At 53.5% G+C, this 17,102-nt stretch overlaps 1 protein-coding gene and 1 long non-coding RNA gene across 2 annotated transcripts; both read left to right on the forward strand.

The window, feature by feature from the left end:
- The first annotated feature begins 203 nt into the window (after positions 1 to 203).
- On the forward strand, positions 204 to 13,799 carry PA2G4 (proliferation-associated 2G4). The gene is given in 13 exon segments (XM_030967306.1): positions 204 to 372; positions 3,205 to 3,333; positions 4,041 to 4,146; positions 4,370 to 4,416; positions 6,037 to 6,158; positions 6,447 to 6,510; positions 8,319 to 8,397; positions 8,907 to 8,985; positions 9,078 to 9,211; positions 10,629 to 10,723; positions 11,208 to 11,335; positions 12,328 to 12,381; positions 12,482 to 13,799. Coding segments are annotated over 13 exon segments (1,191 nt in total). The 5' UTR covers positions 204 to 284; the 3' UTR covers positions 12,548 to 13,799.
- Positions 13,800 to 14,822: 1,023 nt separating this feature from the next.
- On the forward strand, positions 14,823 to 16,979 carry LOC115914672. Its single transcript, XR_004061436.1, has 3 exons — positions 14,823 to 14,961; positions 16,620 to 16,642; positions 16,780 to 16,979. It is a non-coding gene; the product is annotated as an uncharacterized LOC115914672 (long non-coding RNA).
- Positions 16,980 to 17,102: the final 123 nt, after the last annotated feature.

Genomic DNA, 17,102 nt, shown 5'->3' on the forward strand with positions numbered 1-17,102 from the left:
TCCTCTCGCGAGAGCCGCGCTGCACGCCGGGACTTGCAGTCCGCAGGGGCGGGGCGGCGCACGCCCCACCCCCGTCCGGGACTCCGCGCGCGGGGGCCGCCGGGAGTTGTAGTCCGGGGGGGCGGGGAGGACTCGCGTTCCCAGCGTGCCGCGCGCGGAGCCCGCGCTCTGCCCTGCTCGCGCCTCCGGCTCGCGGTCCCGGGGGCTCCTCAGCGCCGGGCGGGGGGGGCGGGAAGCTCGAGCAGGCCCGGAGGGGCTCCGGGGGGCTCGGCGGGGCTCCCACCATGTCGGGCGAGGAGGAGGCCAGCGAGCTCACCATCGCCGAGGACCTGGTGGTCACCAAGTACAAGATGGGGGGGGACATCGCCAACCGTGAGTGCTGGGCCGCGGCCGGGGGGGCGGCGGGGGGGGCGCTGAGGGGGAAGCGCTGAGGGGGAGAGGGGGGATCGGCCGGGCCTGAGGGTGAGACCCCCCTCGTGTGGGACCCCGGGTTGGGGAGCGCTGTTTGGGGCTGGGGGGAGCGGGCTGGGGGGGAGCTGTGCCGGTGTGACCCCCCAGCCCGGTACGGCGGGAGGCTCCCGGTGCTGGCGGGGCCCGGCCCCGCGCGGCCGCCGCCGCCGCTGCCGGCACGTGGTACCGCGCCCCACGTGCAGCGGGGGAGCGGGGCCGGGCCTGCCGCCACCCCCCGGTGCTTCAGACCCCGCCGGTGCCGCTTTTGTTCATGTGTGACCCCCCGGTCCATCTCCGGTACCGGTGAGGGGGGGTGAGCACCGAGGTGGCGGCGGGGACGGGACGGGAGCGGGGCAGCCGCAGGTGGGGCGGCCTGGAGGGAACGGGGCTGTGCTGGGAATGGGGGGGTCCGGTTCTGGGAATGGGGTCCCGAACCGGTCCGGGGGTCCTGTCCCGGGAACGGGATCTCGTACTGGGAACGGATCTCGTACTGGGAACGGCGGTCCGGTTCTGGGGGTTCCGTCCCAAGAACGGGGTCCTGTCCCGGGAAGGGGCTCCGGTTCTGGGAACAGGGTCCGGTTCTGGGAATAGGGCACCGAACCTGTCTGGGGGTTCCGTCCCAGGAACGGGATCCAGCCCCGGGAATGGGGGTCCTGTCCCGGGAATGGGGCTCCGGTTCTGGGAATGGCGTCCGGAACCGGTCTGGGAGTCCTGTCCCGGGAATGTGGACCCTATCCCGGTCAGAACCGGGGGTCCTGTCCCGGTGGGAACGGGGGTCGTGTCCCCGGTAACGGGGCTCCAGCCTGGCCCCCACCCCCGCCAGGCTCTGCCCTCTCCTTTCCCTTCCCGGTTAGGTTTTAAGCCCTTTCCCGGCCGTTGCCGGTGTCCCGGCTCCGGGAGCCGCCCGGACCGGTTCCGCGGGGCTCCCCACGGCGCTCCCTGCTGACTGCGGAGCTTCTTTGGAGCCGCCGGTGTCCCGGGAGGCGCCGCGGGAGCGGGGATTCCCTTCGGGGAGGGAGGGAGGGAGCGAGGGAAGTTTGGCCGCCTCCCTTCCCGGGGGGAAAGGCAGCTCCGAGCAGGTCGGGAAGAGCAAACACGCAAAAAAACCAAAAACGGCGAAAAAACCGCAAAAAACCTACAAAAAGAGCAAACACACCAAAAAAAAGGGTAAAAAACCCCCCCTTCCAGCTGTCGGTTTTTAGGGATAAAAAATGCCTTAACTCCCTAAAAAACATCGGCAAGGAGAGAAGGATTCCAGGAGTTCCTGTTCATCTGATCCCTTGGAATGCTCTGAGGGTTTTTCCCCTTTATCTGCTTTTTTTTATTATTTTTTTTCTCCTCTCCCTGTTTGTTTTATTCCCCCTCCGTGTCCCGCCGGTTCTTATCGGGAATGTTATCCTTGCTTTGAAATATTCCCAACTTTCCCAGGGAAAAGTGCTGGGGTTTGAAGGCCTTGCACAGGTGACAGTGGCACAGCACTGCCGAGGGTTCCTTGGAATTCTGAGCACGTGGGGACAGAGGGGGGAATGGGAGGAGACATTCCAGGATCCCAAAGTATTTTGGGGTCCCAGAATATTTTAGGATCCCAATTCCAGGATCCCAATTCCAGGATCCCAGAATATTTTAGGATCCAAAGTTGGATCCCAGAGTATTTTAGGATCCCATTCCAGGATCCCAGAATATTTTGGAATCCCAGAATATTTTGGAATCCCCATTCCAGGATCCCAAAATATTTTGGGGTCCCAGAATATTTTAGATCCCAATTCCAGGATCCCAGAATATTTTAGGATCCAGTTTTGGATCCCAGAGTATTTTAGGATCTCATTCCAGGATGCCAGAATATTTTGGGATCCTAGTTGAAGATCCCAGAATATTTTGGGATCCCATTCCAGGTTCCCAAAATATTTTGGAATCCCAGAACATGTTGGAATCCCAGTTGAAGATCCCAGAATATTTTGGGATCCCATTCCAGCATCCGGTTCCAGGATCCCAGAACATTTTAGGATCCCATTGCAGGATCCCAGAATATTTTGGAATCCCAGAATATTTTAGGAATCTCATTCCAGGATCCCAGAATATTTTGGGATCAGCAGTGCAGGAAACTGGATGGGGTCTGGGGCCACCTTTTTTCCCCAAGGCAGGCTGGAATTCCTGCTGGATTATTTTGGGAGTGGAGCATTCCCCAAACTTCCTGGGGCGTTCCCTGTGTCAGCACACGGATTCCTTGGAAAACAAGAACTCTTGGGGTGGCCTTTGATGTCTCATTCCCAAACCTGTTCCTGTGGATTCCTTGGAAAACAGGGACTCCTGGGGCAGCCTTTGATGTCTCCCAGTCATTCCCAAACCTGTTTCCCTGAGCTCTGACTTCTCCTGAAGGAATTTGGCAGCTCCCTCTTCCCAATAAAGGGAAATAAATAAAATATAATATATATTTATTCACGTATATATAAAATATGTGAATAAATGAAATTTAAAAAAAAAAAGAATTAAAACAAAATTTACGCCTTTCCCGGGTGTGGAATCTCGGGAAAATGATTTGAGGTGTTGGGTTTGGGGTTGTGCATCCATGAAATGGGTGGGAACCCCATGAAATGAATGGGAACCCCATGAAATGAATGGGAACCCCATGAAATGGATGGGAACCCCATGAAATGGGTGGGAACCCCATGAAATGGGTGGGAACCCCATGAAATGGATGGGAACCCCATGAAATGGATGAGAACCCCATAAAATGTTATTTTTTGGGAATTTCAGGGGTGCTCCGTGCCGTGGTGGAGGCAGCAGCTCCCGGTGCCTCCGTGCTGTGCCTGTGTGAGAAGGGAGATGCCATGATCATGGAGGAGACAGGGAAAATCTTCAAGAAGGAAAAGGAAATGAAGAAAGGTGAGGATCTGCTTCATGGGAATGAGGAATTCCCTGCTGTTCCTCCTTGATTTTAACCCCAAATCCTCCCTGCTGTGCCTCCAGTAATTCCATGTGAGAGGGTGACTCTGGAGGGTTTGGGACGCTGGGATTTGTCACCAAATTCCCATCCTGAGGGTGCTGGGAGGAAGTTTAGGTGGAATATCAGGAAGAAATTCCTCTCTGGGATGTGCTGGAATGGAATTCCCATCCCTGCAAAGTGACCCAGGCCAGGCTGGGCTAGGGGGAGGTGTCCCAAGAGGGTGGAATGGAGCTTTAAAGTCCCCAGATGGGGATTTAAGGTCCCCAAATCCCAAAGCTGGAGGTGCTGGAAGCAGATTTATGTGGGATACTGGGAAGAAATTCCTCTCTGGGAGGTGCCAGAATGAAATTCTCATCCCTGCAAGCATCCCTGGCCAGGTTGGAGCAGCTTGGAATAGGGGAAGGTATCCCAAGAGGGTGGAATGGAGCTTTAAAGTCCCCCAAATCCCAAAATTGGAGATGCTGGAAGCGGGTTCAGGTGGGATATTGGGAAGAAAGAACCATGGGATGGATTTCCCATTCCTTCGAGTGTTCCAGGCCAGGCTGGAGCAGCCTGGGGTAGGGAAGGTGTCCCAAGAGGGTGGAATGGAGCATTAAGGTCACCCCAAATCCCAAATCCATGATTTTTTCCCTGTTCCCTTGCCCAGGAATCGCCTTCCCCACGAGTATATCCGTCAATAACTGTGTGTGTCACTTCTCCCCGCTCAAGAGCGACCAGGATTACGTCCTCAAGGACGGGGATTTGGTCAAAATGTGAGTGCCTGGATCCCATTCCATGGGAATCCCCTCTCCCTTCCCAAAACCCCAAAATTATTCAGATTGCAAGAACCCGTCAGACCACCCCACGTTTTTGCCACGGCGTTAATTCCTTGTTAATTAAAGCCCAATAACGAGCCTGGAGGGGCTCCTGGGGCAGCATTGGATGTGCTGGGATCCTGCTGGAATTGCTGGAATTCCCGTTTTCCCTCTGTTGCAGCGACCTGGGCGTGCACGTGGACGGCTTCATCGCCAACGTGGCGCTCTGTGCACCTTCGGTGCAGTATCGGGGGTGCTGCCGCGAGGTGGGTTTGTCAGGGGGGAACATCGGGGGGGCACCACCCTGCTGGGACTGGGGCAGCCTCGGGGTGCCAGGGGGAACCACCCTGGCACCCTCTGGGACTGAGGGGGCACCACCCTGGAGCCTCTGGGTGCCAGGGAGAACCACCCTGGAGCCTCTGGGACTGAGGGGGCAGCACCCTGAGGTGTCAGGATCCAAGATGGCACCACCCTGGAGCCTCTGAGTCTAAGGTGGCAGCACTCTGGAGTGTCACATTCTGAGGTGGCACCACCCTGGAACCTCTGGGACTGAGGTGGCACCACCCTAGGGTGTCACATTCTGAGGTGGCACTACTCTGGAACTTCTGGATCCGAGGTCGTACCACTCTGGAGTGTCAGGATCTGAGGTGGCAGCACCCTGGAGCTGCTGGATCCCAGGTGGCACCACTCTGGAGCCTCCAGATCTGGGGTGGCACCACTCTAGGGTGTCACGTTCGAAGGTGGCACCATCCTGGAACCTCTGGATCTGAGGGGGCAGCACCATGGAGCTGCTGGATTTGAGGTGGCACCACCCTGGGGTGTCAGGATCCAAGGTGGCACCACCCTGGAACCTCTGGATCTGAGGTGGTACCACCCTGGAACCTCTGGGACTGAGGTGGCACCACCCTGGAACCTCTGGATCTGAGGTGACAGTGCCCTGGAACCTCTGGATCTGAGGTGGTACCACCCTGGAGCCTCTGGGACTGAGGTGACAGTGCCCTGGAGTTTCAGGATCTGAAGTGACAGCATCCCAAAATCTGTGGATCCCAGGTGGCCCCAGTCTGGAGCCTCCAGATCTGAGGTGGCACCACCCTGGAACCTCTGGATCCCAGGTGGCTGTGCCCTAGAACTTCAGGATCCAAGGTGGCACCATGCTGGAACCTCAGGATCCAAGGTGGCACCATCCTGGAACCTCAGGATCCAAGGTGGCACCACCCTGGAACCTCAGGATCCAAGGTGGCACCACCCTGGAACCTCAGGATCCAAGGTGGCACCACCCTGGAACCTCAGGATCCAAGGTGGCACCATGCTGGAGCCTCTGGATCTGAGGTGGCACCATCCCAAAATCTCTGGGTCCAAGGTGGCAGCACCCCAAGGTCCCCTTTCTCCTGCTGGAATTCCCCAGCATGAACATTCCCCACCCCAAAATCAATCCTTGCTTCATTTTTCCTGCTGGAATTCCCAGCATGAACATTCCCAATCCCCACCCCAAAACCAATCCCTGCTTCCCACTTTTCCCCTGGAATTTTTGCCTTTTGATACCTTGGGAGCTCCTGCTGTGAATTCCTCAGGTTATCCCGTCCTCTGGGAATAAATCCTGAGGAAAAATTGGGAAAAACTGTCCTAGGAATGGTTTTGCTCCAGTGGTTTTTGGGGGAAAAGCCCAAAATTCCCCATTGGAATTTTGCTGGATTCTTCCCAATCCGTATTTTTGATTGCACAGGGATGCCTGGACTGGGAATCCTCTGGAATTCTTTTGGGGGTGGTTGGGACTTTTCCACTTCCCAGCCAGATTCCAGGGATTGGAATAAATCCCAAAACGTTGAATTTCCACCCCAAAACCCTCAGAAATCCCAAAATTTGGTGTTTTTTCCCAGGAAAATCCCGTGTCCGGCCGCAAAGCCGACGTCATCAAAGCAGCTCACCTGTGTGCCGAGGCCGCCCTGCGCCTGGTGAAACCCGGGAATCAGGTGGGGATTCGGGGAATTCTGGGAATCCAATGGACTTTTGGGAATTTTGGGAATGGGCACTGGGATTTTGGGACCCAACCTGTGGGATTTTGTGGGGGATTTTGGAGCAGCTGTATGGAAAATTGATTTTTCTTCCGGTTTTTTTTTTTGGAGGTGTTGGTGGGAAAAGCCGTGGGGTTTGTCCCAAAATATTTGGGATTTATGGAAAGGTCGTGCTTGGGGTGGGGATTTTTTATCTATAAAATTGTAAAATTGGGTTTTTTTTGTATTTTTTTTTTTAAATCTCAGAACACACAAGTGACAGAGGCCTGGAATAAAATCGCCCACGCGTTCCACTGCACACCCATTGAAGGTGAGGGGGAAAGGGGAAGTTCAGGGAAAAAGGGAATTCCAGGGAAAAGGGGATTCCAAGGAAAGGGAATTCAACAGGAAAAGGGGGTTCCAGGGAAAAGGGGTAAAAGGGAAAAAGGGAATTCCAGGGAAAAGGAGATTCCAGGAAAAGGGATTCCAGAGAAAAGGGATAAAAAGGAAGAGGGAATTCCAGGGAAAAGGAGATTCCAGGAAAAGGGATTCCAGAGAAAAGGGATAAAAAGGAAGAGGGGATTCCAGGGAAAAGGAAATTTAGGGGAAAGGGGTTCCAGGGAAAAGGGATAAAAGGAAAAAGGGAATTCCAGGGAAAAGGGATTCCAGTAAAAGGGTTTTCCAGGGAAAATGGAATCCAAGAAAAGGGGATTCATAGGGAAAAGGGGATCACAAGGCAAAGGGGATTCCAGGGAAAAGGGATCCTAGGGAGAAAAGGGATCACAGGGAAAAAGGAATTTCAGGGAAAAAGGGCTAATGGGAAAAGGGATCCCAGAAAAAGGGAATTCCAAGGAAAAGGAGATCATAGGAAAAGGGAATTCCAAGGAAAAGGAGATCATAGGAAAAGGTAATTCCAGGGAAAAGGGGATTCTAGGGGAAAATGGATCACAGGGAAAAGGGAATTCAAGGGAAAAGGAAATTTCAGGGAAAGGGGTTCTAGGGAAAAGGGATAAAAGGGAAAAAGGGATCACAGGGAAAGGGGATTCCAGGGAAAAAGGATTCAAGGGAAAATGGATAAAAGGAAAAAAGGGGTGGGGGTCCCAGGGAAAAAAGGATCCTGGGGCAAAGGATCCCAGGGTAAAGGGATCACGAGGGAAAAAAGGGTCCCCCCAGGGAAAAGGGGGTCCTGGAGAAAAGGGATCACGGGGAAAAGGGAAGGCTCTGGGGTTGCTGGGTTGCTGGATTGGGATCCTGGAGCTCATCCTGATCCTTTTTCCCCCATGGGCCCTCCCTGTTATTGGTTAAATTCCCTGGAATTCTGGGAATTCCCGCTGCCTCCAGAGTGGGTTGGGAATGTTGGGAATGCCGGGGGCTCTTCAGGATTGGGGTGGGAAAAGGGGGGGATCCCCCAAAATCTGGATCCTGCACAGCCCAGGGTGGGAATTCCACCTGGGCTTGGCACCGGGGCTCCCAGTACACCCCAGTACAGACCAGTCCAGCCCACTGGTGTGCAGTGCCTGGAGCTCCCAGTCTAACCCAGTACAGACCACTCCATCCCAGTGCATCCCAGTCCATCCCATTAACCCCAGTCCCTCCCAGTAACGCCACTCCATCCCATTAATCCCATTCCATCCCAATAACTCCAGTCCATCCCAGTAACCCCAATACGTCCTAGTCCTTCCCAGTCCATCCCAGTAAGCCCAGTCTGTCCCAATAACCCCAGTCCCTCTCAGTCCGTCCCAGTAACCACAGTCCATCCCAGTAAGCCCATTAACCCCAGTCCATCCCAGTAAGCCCATTAACCCCAGTCCATGCCAGACCATCCGATTAACCCCAGTCTGTTCCCAGTCTGTTCCCAGTCTGTTCCCAGTCCATCCCAGTCCATTCCCAGTCTCTCCCAGTCCATTCCCAGTCCATCCCAGTCCATTCCCAGTCCATCCCAGTCCGTTCCCAGTCCATCCCAGTCCGTTCCCAGTCTCTCCCAGTCCATTCCCAGTCCATCCCAGTCCGTTCCCAGTCCATTCCCAGTCCATCCCAGTCCGTTCCTAGTCTCTCCCAGTCCATTCCCAGTCCATCCCCAGTCGCTCCCAGTCCCTCCCAGTCCGTCCCAGTCCGTCCCAGTAAGCCGTGTTCCCGCAGGGATGTTGTCGCACCAGCTGAAGCAGCACGTGATCGACGGGGAGAAAACCATCATCCAGAACCCCTCGGACCAGCAGAAGTGAGAGGGGGCAAAATGAGGGGGTCAGGGGCAAAAATGGGGGGGTCAGGGGCAAAAATGGGGGGGTTGGGGAAAAATGAGGGTGTTGGGGTGAGAAATGGGGTCGGGGCAAAAGTTGAGGTCAGGGGAGAAATGTGGGTGGGGGGGGTCATGGGGAAAAATGGGATCAGGGCAAAAATGGGGGTCAGGGGCAAGAATTGGGGGGTTGGGGGAAAATGAGGGGATCAGGGGGAGAAATGGGGTCAGGGTTGATAAATGGGGTCAAGGTGAGAAATTGGGAGTCAGGAGTTAAAATGGGATCAGGAGGAAAATTGTGGGGTCAGGATGAGAAATGGAAGGAGAAGTTTCCAGGAATGTTTTGAGTTTCCAGGAACGCTCTGGCTCTCCTGGAAGGTTTTGGCTTTCCTGGAAGGTTCTGGATTCCCAGGAATGCTTTTGAGGCTTCCTGGAAGCTTTTCCCAGCAGAATTCCCAGATTTTCCTGCCTCCCCATCCCCTTTTTCCCCCCAGGAAGGACCACGAAAAAGCCGAATTCGAGGTGCACGAAGTCTACGCCGTCGACGTCCTGGTCAGCAGCGGCGAGGGGAAGGTCAGCCCATGCATCCCTGATGAATCCCGGGAATTCCCGGGCTCCAGGAGCTCTCCAGATTCTGGGAATTCCCCGCGAATGTCTTTTTGCAGGCCAAGGACGCGGGGCAGAGAACCACGATTTACAAGAGGGACCCCTCCAAGCAGTACGGGCTGAAGATGAAAACCTCGCGCGCCTTCTTCAGCGAGGTGGAGCGGCGCTTCGACACCATGCCCTTCACCCTCAGGTAATCTGGGGCTGGGAATTCCACCTGGGATACCTGGATGGGGCTGGGAATTCCATCTGGGATACCTGGATGGGGCTGGAATTCCACCTGGGATACCTGGATAGGGCTGGGATACCTGCATGGGGATGGGGTACCTGGATATGGGGCTGGGATTCCAGGGATTTGAGGTTTCAGCGGCGCTTCGACACCGTGCCCTTCACCCTCAGGTAATCCCGGGAATTCTGGGGCTGGGAATTCCACCTGGGATACCTGGATGGGGCTGGGATTTCAGGGATTGGAGCCTTTGCCAGACAGGTGTGTGTAGGTGTTGGCTCAGGTGTGCCCAGCTGTGCTTCCAGCTGTGCTCCCAGGTGCACTCAGGTGTATTCCAGGTGCACTCAGATGCTCTCAGGTGTGATCCCAGGTGTGATCCCAGGTGCTTCCAGGTGCACTCAGATGCTCCCAGGTATACTCAGATGTACCCAGGTGCACTCAGGTGTGTCCCAGGTGCACTCAGGTGTGATCCCAGGTGCGCTCAGGTGTGTCCAGGTGCACTCAGGTGTGCCCAGGTGTGCACTCAGGTGCACTCAGGTGTGATCCCAGGTGTGCACTCAGGTGTGATCCCAGGTGTGCACTCAGGTGTGCTCAGGTGTGATCCCAGGTGCACTCAGGTGTGATCCCAGGTGTGCACTCAGGTGTGCTCCCAGGTGTGCTCAGGTGTGCCCCCAGGTGTGCACTCAGGTGTGATCCCAGGTGTGCACTCAGGTGTGATCCCAGGTGCACTCAGGTGTGATCCCAGGTGTGCACTCAGGTGTGATCCCAGGTGTGCACTCAGGTGTGCTCCCAGATGTGCTCAGGTGTGATCCCAGGTGTGCCCAGGTGTGATCCCAGGTGCACTCAGGTGTGATCCCAGGTGTGCACTCAGGTGTGATCCCAGGTGTGCACTCAGGTGTGATCCCAGGTGTACTCAGGTGTGATCCCAGGTGTGCACTCAGGTGTGCTCCCAGATGTGCTCAGGTGTGATCCCAGATGTGCTCAGGTGTGATCCCAGGTGTGCACTCAGGTGTGATCCCAGATGTGCTCAGGTGTGATCCCAGGTGTGCCCAGGTGTGATCCCAGGTGCACTCAGGTGTGATCCCAGGTGTGCACTCAGGTGTGATCCCAGATGTGCTCAGGTGTGATCCCAGGTGTGCCCAGGTGTGATCCCAGATGTGCTCAGGTGTGATCCCAGGTGCGCCCAGGTGTGATCCCAGGTGTGCACTCAGGTGTGATCCCAGGTGTGCACTCAGGTGTGATCCCAGGTGCGCTCAGGTGTGTCCAGGTGCACTCAGGTGTGCCCAGGTGTGCACTCAGGTGTGATCCCAGATGTGCTCAGGTGTGATCCCAGGTGTGCACTCAGGTGTGATCCCAGGTGTGCTCAGGTGCGCTGTCCCCTCAGGGCGCTGGAGGATGAGAAGAAGGCGCGCATGGGGGTGGTGGAGTGCGCCAAGCACGAGCTGCTGCAGCCCTTCAACGTCCTCTACGAGAAGGAAGGTGAGGCTGGGACACCTGGGGGACAGGGGAGGGACAGGGAAGGGGACAGGTGAGTCCTGAGGACAGGTGAGGAGGGATCCAGGTGAATTTGGAGCTGCAGGGCCACTCACAGCAGGAATTGCAGGTCCTGGCAGGTGTAAGGAGCAGGGGTTGAAGGTCCTGGCAGGGCTGTGGCTCAGGGTTTGTCCCTCCAGGTCCTGGCAGGGCTGTAGCTCAGGGTCACCCCCAGGTCCTGGCAGGGCTGTAGCTCAGGGTCACCCCCAGGTCCTGGCAGGGCTGTAGCCCAGGTTAACCCCCAGGTCCTGGCAGGGCTGTAGCCCAGGTTAACCCCCAGGTCCTGGCAGGGCTGTAGCTCAGGATCACCCCCAGGTCCTGGCAGGGCTGTAGCCCAGGTTAACCCCCAGGTCCTGGCAGGGCTGTAGCTCAGGATCACCCCCAGGTCCTGGCAGGGCTGTAGCCCAGGTTAACCCCTGTGTGCCCGCAGGGGAGTTCGTGGCCCAGTTCAAGTTCACGGTGCTGCTGATGCCCAACGGCCCCATGAGGATCACGAGCGGCCCCTTCGAGCCCGAGCTCTACAAATCCGACCTGGAGGTGCAGGACGGGGAGCTCAAGGTGGGTTCATCGTTAATATTAATCATTAATAATGCTAATGTGCAAATTAAGCATCTCTATAAATATAAAATTAATTTGTTTCTATTTCCATATTAATTATTCGTAGGAAAATGCATCTGTTTAGTGGTTTTGTTAATTATATTGGTTATTAATATTAATATTCGCTGGGAAAATAAAATAGAAAATATGTTTATAATCGTTATTGATATTAATAGATTAATTGCTAATCAATAAGAAATAATTCTTTATATATAAATAAATTTAAAACGAAATATTTATATATGGTAAATATAAAATAGCATAAATTGTGTATAAATAAAATATATAATAAATAAAAATGTCTAATAGATTCATGCATTTATTAATATAAATATATAAAGATAAAAATAGCATTAATTATGTAGTCTAATCAGTAGCCTATTAATAGTCTACATTATATATTTATATTCATAAATATATAGATAACATAATCTAAGTAATATATAAAGATAGAAGCAGTACATTTATATCTGCATATAACATGTTAATTAATATGTTGTACAGTAAAATAGTAACGAATTCATGTTAATTTGGTATTAATAACTGGAATAATAATGAAAACATTGATAATTAAAATAATAACAATTGAAGTATTGTTATTGAAATATTTAATATTGAATATTTACTAATTGAAAGATAAATAAAGAAAATTTACAATTAAATTAATAAATTAAGAATTAATTTTAAAATAAATTTATTATTAGTGAATTCTTATTTATTATTATATTATTAATTATTGACTTGTTATTACATTAAGAATTAATTTAAATTAATGAATAAAACCTGCTAATTAATAAAGCAGCACCTCCCCAGGGTTACCTGTCCTTGCTCCCATGGAGGGGAGATGAAGGAAAGGGAACCAAACCCCCCCAAAATGACCCAAATTCTCAAATTTATTATCCTAAAAAACCCCAGGATCGTTTCCCACCTCCTCACCCCTCCCTCCCTTCCAGGCGCTTCTACAAAGCTCTGCCAGCCGGAAGACCCAGAAAAAGAAGAAAAAGAAGGTAAAATCAGTCACATTTTATGTTGGGAGTTCCCAAATTCAGAATTTCGGGGTGTTTCCATGGGAAATAACCTGAAAAATCCCCGGATTTGTCCCCACAGGCTTCCAAAAACGCTGAAAACGCCACCACGGGGGAGACGGCGGAGGAGAATGAGGCTGGCGACTGAGAGCCCTTGGAGTTCTCAAATCGCCCCTTTTTTCCCCCAAAAAAAAAAAAAACCCAGAAAAACAAAATTCCATCTGGAAACGAAAGAATCTGGCACCGGTGTTGGTCCAGGCAGTCTGGAATTCCCACAGAATCCAACAGCTCCCGTTGACTTTGCCAAGGAGGGAGGAATCCCTCGGCCACTTCAGACTTCCAAACGAAAAAAAAAAAAAGAATAAGAACACCCCAGAAAGAGCAGCAAAAAATATTAATAAAAATTAGGAGTGAAAGTCGCTATTAAATCCTTAATATTCCCCATGTTTGGAGAGGTGAATCTGTAAAATCCAGGGAGAGGGAGTGGAGGGAGCTGCTGATTCCTTCCTCCTCTTCCTCCTCTTTCTCCTGCTGCCTTTTTTTATTTTTTAATTTTTTCCCTTTGGAAATTTTGACAAAAAAAACCCAAAAACCAGGTGATTCCACCCAGAAAAGTGCCCTGTGCGAGCAATCCGGGATTTTATCTTTTCCCTCTTTGGGACTGTACTTTAAGAATTGGGAAAAAACCCCCAAATTTTAAGTTCCCTCATCCACCCACTCACCCACCAGGAGCCTTTTCTGCCTCTGCCTTGATTTATGGGATTTCAAAAAAAAAAAAAAATCGCTATTTTTTAACACAAACTGGTTTTTAAAATAATCCAAACCCTCGAGAAGCTGCCGACATTCCGGCCTTGCGGAGCTGAATTCCCTAAAAACCCGGGTTTGGGTGTTTTTTATCCTTCCCAATATCCCCGGGAGCACATTCCACCTTTTTCCCCGTGAGCCGGAGGATAATTTTTATTTCACTTTTTCCCTCAGGATTCTTTGCTAATTTTGAGGGGGAAAAAAAAAAAACAAAAATCCCACCAGAATTCCTCAGGGGAGAGGTGAGGGAAGCGCTGATCCGGGATAGGCCCGAGCCTAGGGGTATCGCTCTTTTATAGTCAATTTTTTACAAAAAAACCACATAAAAACGAGAAAAAAAAGCCGATTAAACGCCGTCTGTTGAATGTTTGAGGTTTTTTTTTTCTTTGCTGGTACCCCTGGTTCTTTTTTTCCCTCAAGTTTTCTGGGAATTCTGATTCCCGCCTTACCCAACATTCCCGGGCGTTCTCCGCAGGCCGCGGTGCTTCCTCGTCGGAATCCGAGTTTTCCACCCCAAAATAAAAAAAAAAAACCAACAAAAAACTCCACACGTGCAAATGTTACCAAAGTCAAATAAAAGAGAATAAACGATGCGATATTGGATTTTATTCCGGGTTTTTTTTCCTTCAGTCTTTCTCTGGGGATTTGGGATTGTGGGGTGGAACCCCCTGGCGGGTTTGGTGTTGGAAATGGGATTTTTGAGGGAAAAATGCTCAATTTTGAGGGGAAAATGATCATTTTTGTGGGAAAAATGCTAATTCTTGAAGGGGAAGTGCTAATTTTTGTAGGGAAAAGCTGATTTGTGAGGGGAAAAATGTTCATTTTTAGGGAAAAACACTCCTTTCTGAGGGGAAAATTCTCATTTTTGAGGGAAAAACTTGCTTTGGAAGGAAAAAAATAAATTATTTGAGGGGAAAAGCTAATTTTTAAGGGGCAAACCCCCCACTTTAGGGGAAAACCCCTCATTTTAAGGAAAACCCCCTCGTTTCAATGGAAAACTCCCTCACTTTGAGGAGAAAAAGCTGATTTTGAGGGGAAAAATGTAAAATCAATGGAGAAAGCTAATGTTGAGGGGAAATAAATGTTGAGGGGAAAAAACTCGTTTTGAGGTAAAACCCCTGTATTTTGCAAGAATAAAAATCTAATTGTGAGGGGAAAACTCCTCTTTTTAAGTGAAAATCAAAATTTTAGGCTTTTAAATCAGTTTTCCGCCTGGAGGAGCCAAAAATTCTCCCAATCCACAGCAGGGATTTAAAAACCACTGAGACGCGCAGGAGTTTTGTTTAATTTTCTATTTTGTATCTTCTATGCTACAATATAAAAATATTTTCTATTTTTACTTGAAAGGAAAGTCTCGAGAGGAGCTTGGGGTTGCAACAAAATTACTGTTAGAGGCTTGGATAAGCGGAAATTGCCGGGAAAAAAATTGTATTTGGTGTTTTTATTTCCAATAAATTTGAGGCGGGGAGGGACCGAACTCCGCGGCGGCGCAAAATGGCGGCCGGTCGCCGGACTACAGTTCCCATGGTGCTTCAGCAGCTAGGAACTACATTTCCCGTCGTGCCTCGCGCGGCGGTAGGCGTGGCCTGAGCGGTTCCCTATAAATAGGCCCCACCGGACACCGCGCGCCCCTCTCGGCCGCCGCCATCTTGGTACCTGGTCAGGCCGCCGCCTCCATCCGCCGCCATCCGCCTGCATCCGCCGCCCCCCGCCCGCCGGGACTGAGCGGGGCCCCGCCGAACCGCCATGAGGGCCAAGGTGAGCCGCGAGGGGCGGCGCGGGGGCGGCCGATGGCGCCTCAGTAGTGGCCGGATGGAGGAGGGGGGGGCTGCGGCCTGGACGAGCCCCGGGGCTGGGGGGTCCCGGTGAGGGGAACCGGGGAACGGGAGGGGTCCCTGGGTTAGGGAACGGGGGGTCCCGGTGAGGGGAACCGGCGAACGGGAGGGGTCCCGGTGTAGGGCTGGGGGGTCCATGGGGGTGTTAATACTGGGAGGAATGTGAGGGGAAACTGGGAGAACTGGGAGAGAGAAGCCGGTGTGGCACTGAGGGGAGCTGGAGGCACCGGGGGAGCCGAACCAGTCTGGAACTGGGGTAGAGAGAGAGAAACCAGTCTGGGACTGGGGCAGTGAGAGAAAAACCTGTCTGGGACCGGGAGAAACAAACCCATGTGGTACTGGGGGCACTGGGAGAGCCAAAGCAGTATGATGCTGGGGGGACTGGAGGCATCAGGAGAGCTGAACCAGTCTGGGACTGGGAGAACCAAACCAGTAACCCCTGTGGGACTGGGGGCACTGGGAGAGAGAAACTGGTGTGGGACTGGGGTTACTGGGAGAACCAAACTGGTGTGGGACTGGGGTTACTGGGAGAACCAAACTGGTGTGGGACTGGGGACACTGGGAGAACCAAACTGGTGTGGGACTGGGGACACTGGGGGAACCAAACTGGTGTGGGACTGGGGTTACTGGGAGAACCAAACTGGTGTGGGACTGGGGACACTGGGAGAACCAAACTGGTGTGGGACTGGGGACACTGGGAGAACCAAACTGGTGTGGGACTGGGGACACTGGGAGAACCAAACTGGTGTGGGACTGGGGACGCAGAGGGAAATAAACCAGTACAGGACTGGGGACGCTGGTGGGGACTGGGAGCACTGGGGAAAGTAAAGCAGTGTGGGACTGGGGGCACTGGGGAGCCAAACCAGTGGGACTGGGGGCACTGGGAGGGATAAACCAGTACGGGACTGGGAGAGACAAAACAGTGTGGGACTGGGAGGCACTGGTGGCTACTAGAGAGCACGGGGGGCACTGGTGGCACTGGGAGCACTGGTGGGTACTAGGAGTTCAGGTGTCACAGGTGGGCACTGGTTACACTGGGGGGCAGTGGTTATACTGGTGGATACTGGTTGCACTGGTGGCACTGGTTATACTGGTTTGCACTGGTGGGCACTGGTTATACTGGTTACACTAGTGGGCACTGGTTACACTGATGGCACTGGTTACACTGGTGGCACTGGTTGTACTGGTGGCACTGGTTACACTGGTGGCACTGGTTACACTGGTGGGCACTGGTTACACTGGTGGCACTGGTTGTACTGGTGGCACTGGTTACACTGGTGGGCACTGGTTACACTGGTGGCACTGGTTGTACTGGTGGCACTGGTTACACTGGTGGGCACTGGTTGTACTGGTGGCACTGGTTGTACTGGTGGCACTGGTGGCACTGGTTACACTGGTGGCACTGGTGGCACTGGTTGTACTGGTGGGCACTGGTTACACCGGTGGCACTGGTTACACTGGTGGGCACTGGTTACACTGGTGGGCACTGGTTACACTGGTGGCACTGGTTACACTGGTGGCACTGGTGGCGCTGGGATCCCTTCCCTCTCTCACTCCCTCCCCTCTCCTCTCTCTCCGCAGTGGCGCAAGAAGCGAATGCGCAGGTACGTGAGAGCCCCGGGCCGGCCCCGCCGCACCGGGGGGGCTCCCGGTGCCCTCGCGGCCCGGGGGGCTCCCGGTGCCCCCCCGGTGCCCTCCCGGTGCCACCCCCGGGGTGACACCGCCCCCGCTCTGTCCCCAGGCTGAAGCGCAAGAGGAGGAAGATGAGGCAGAGGTCCAAGTAACGGCCCCCAGCGCGGGGACACGCCCCGGTGCCGCCCGGTGACCGCTCCCGGTGCTGTCCCGGTGCCGTCCCGGTGCCGCGGGGGGGCCCCGCCGGGCCGGGCCCGTTCTTTGCTTTGCGGCGGCCGCCGTGCCGTGAATAAAAGTTGTTGTTGCTTACACGGTGTGAGGCTCTGTCGGTGACCGGAGAGGGCGCTCTGGGGGCGGGGGGGGCTTCTCCGGTAACCGGGGACCAGCGTGGCGGTCCTGCCGGTAACGGGGCCGGGGATGGAACTTGGGATC

This window comes from Camarhynchus parvulus, chromosome 29 (genome assembly GCF_901933205.1).
Source record: "Camarhynchus parvulus chromosome 29, STF_HiC, whole genome shotgun sequence".
NCBI classification, from domain to species: Eukaryota; Metazoa; Chordata; class Aves; order Passeriformes; family Thraupidae; genus Camarhynchus; species Camarhynchus parvulus.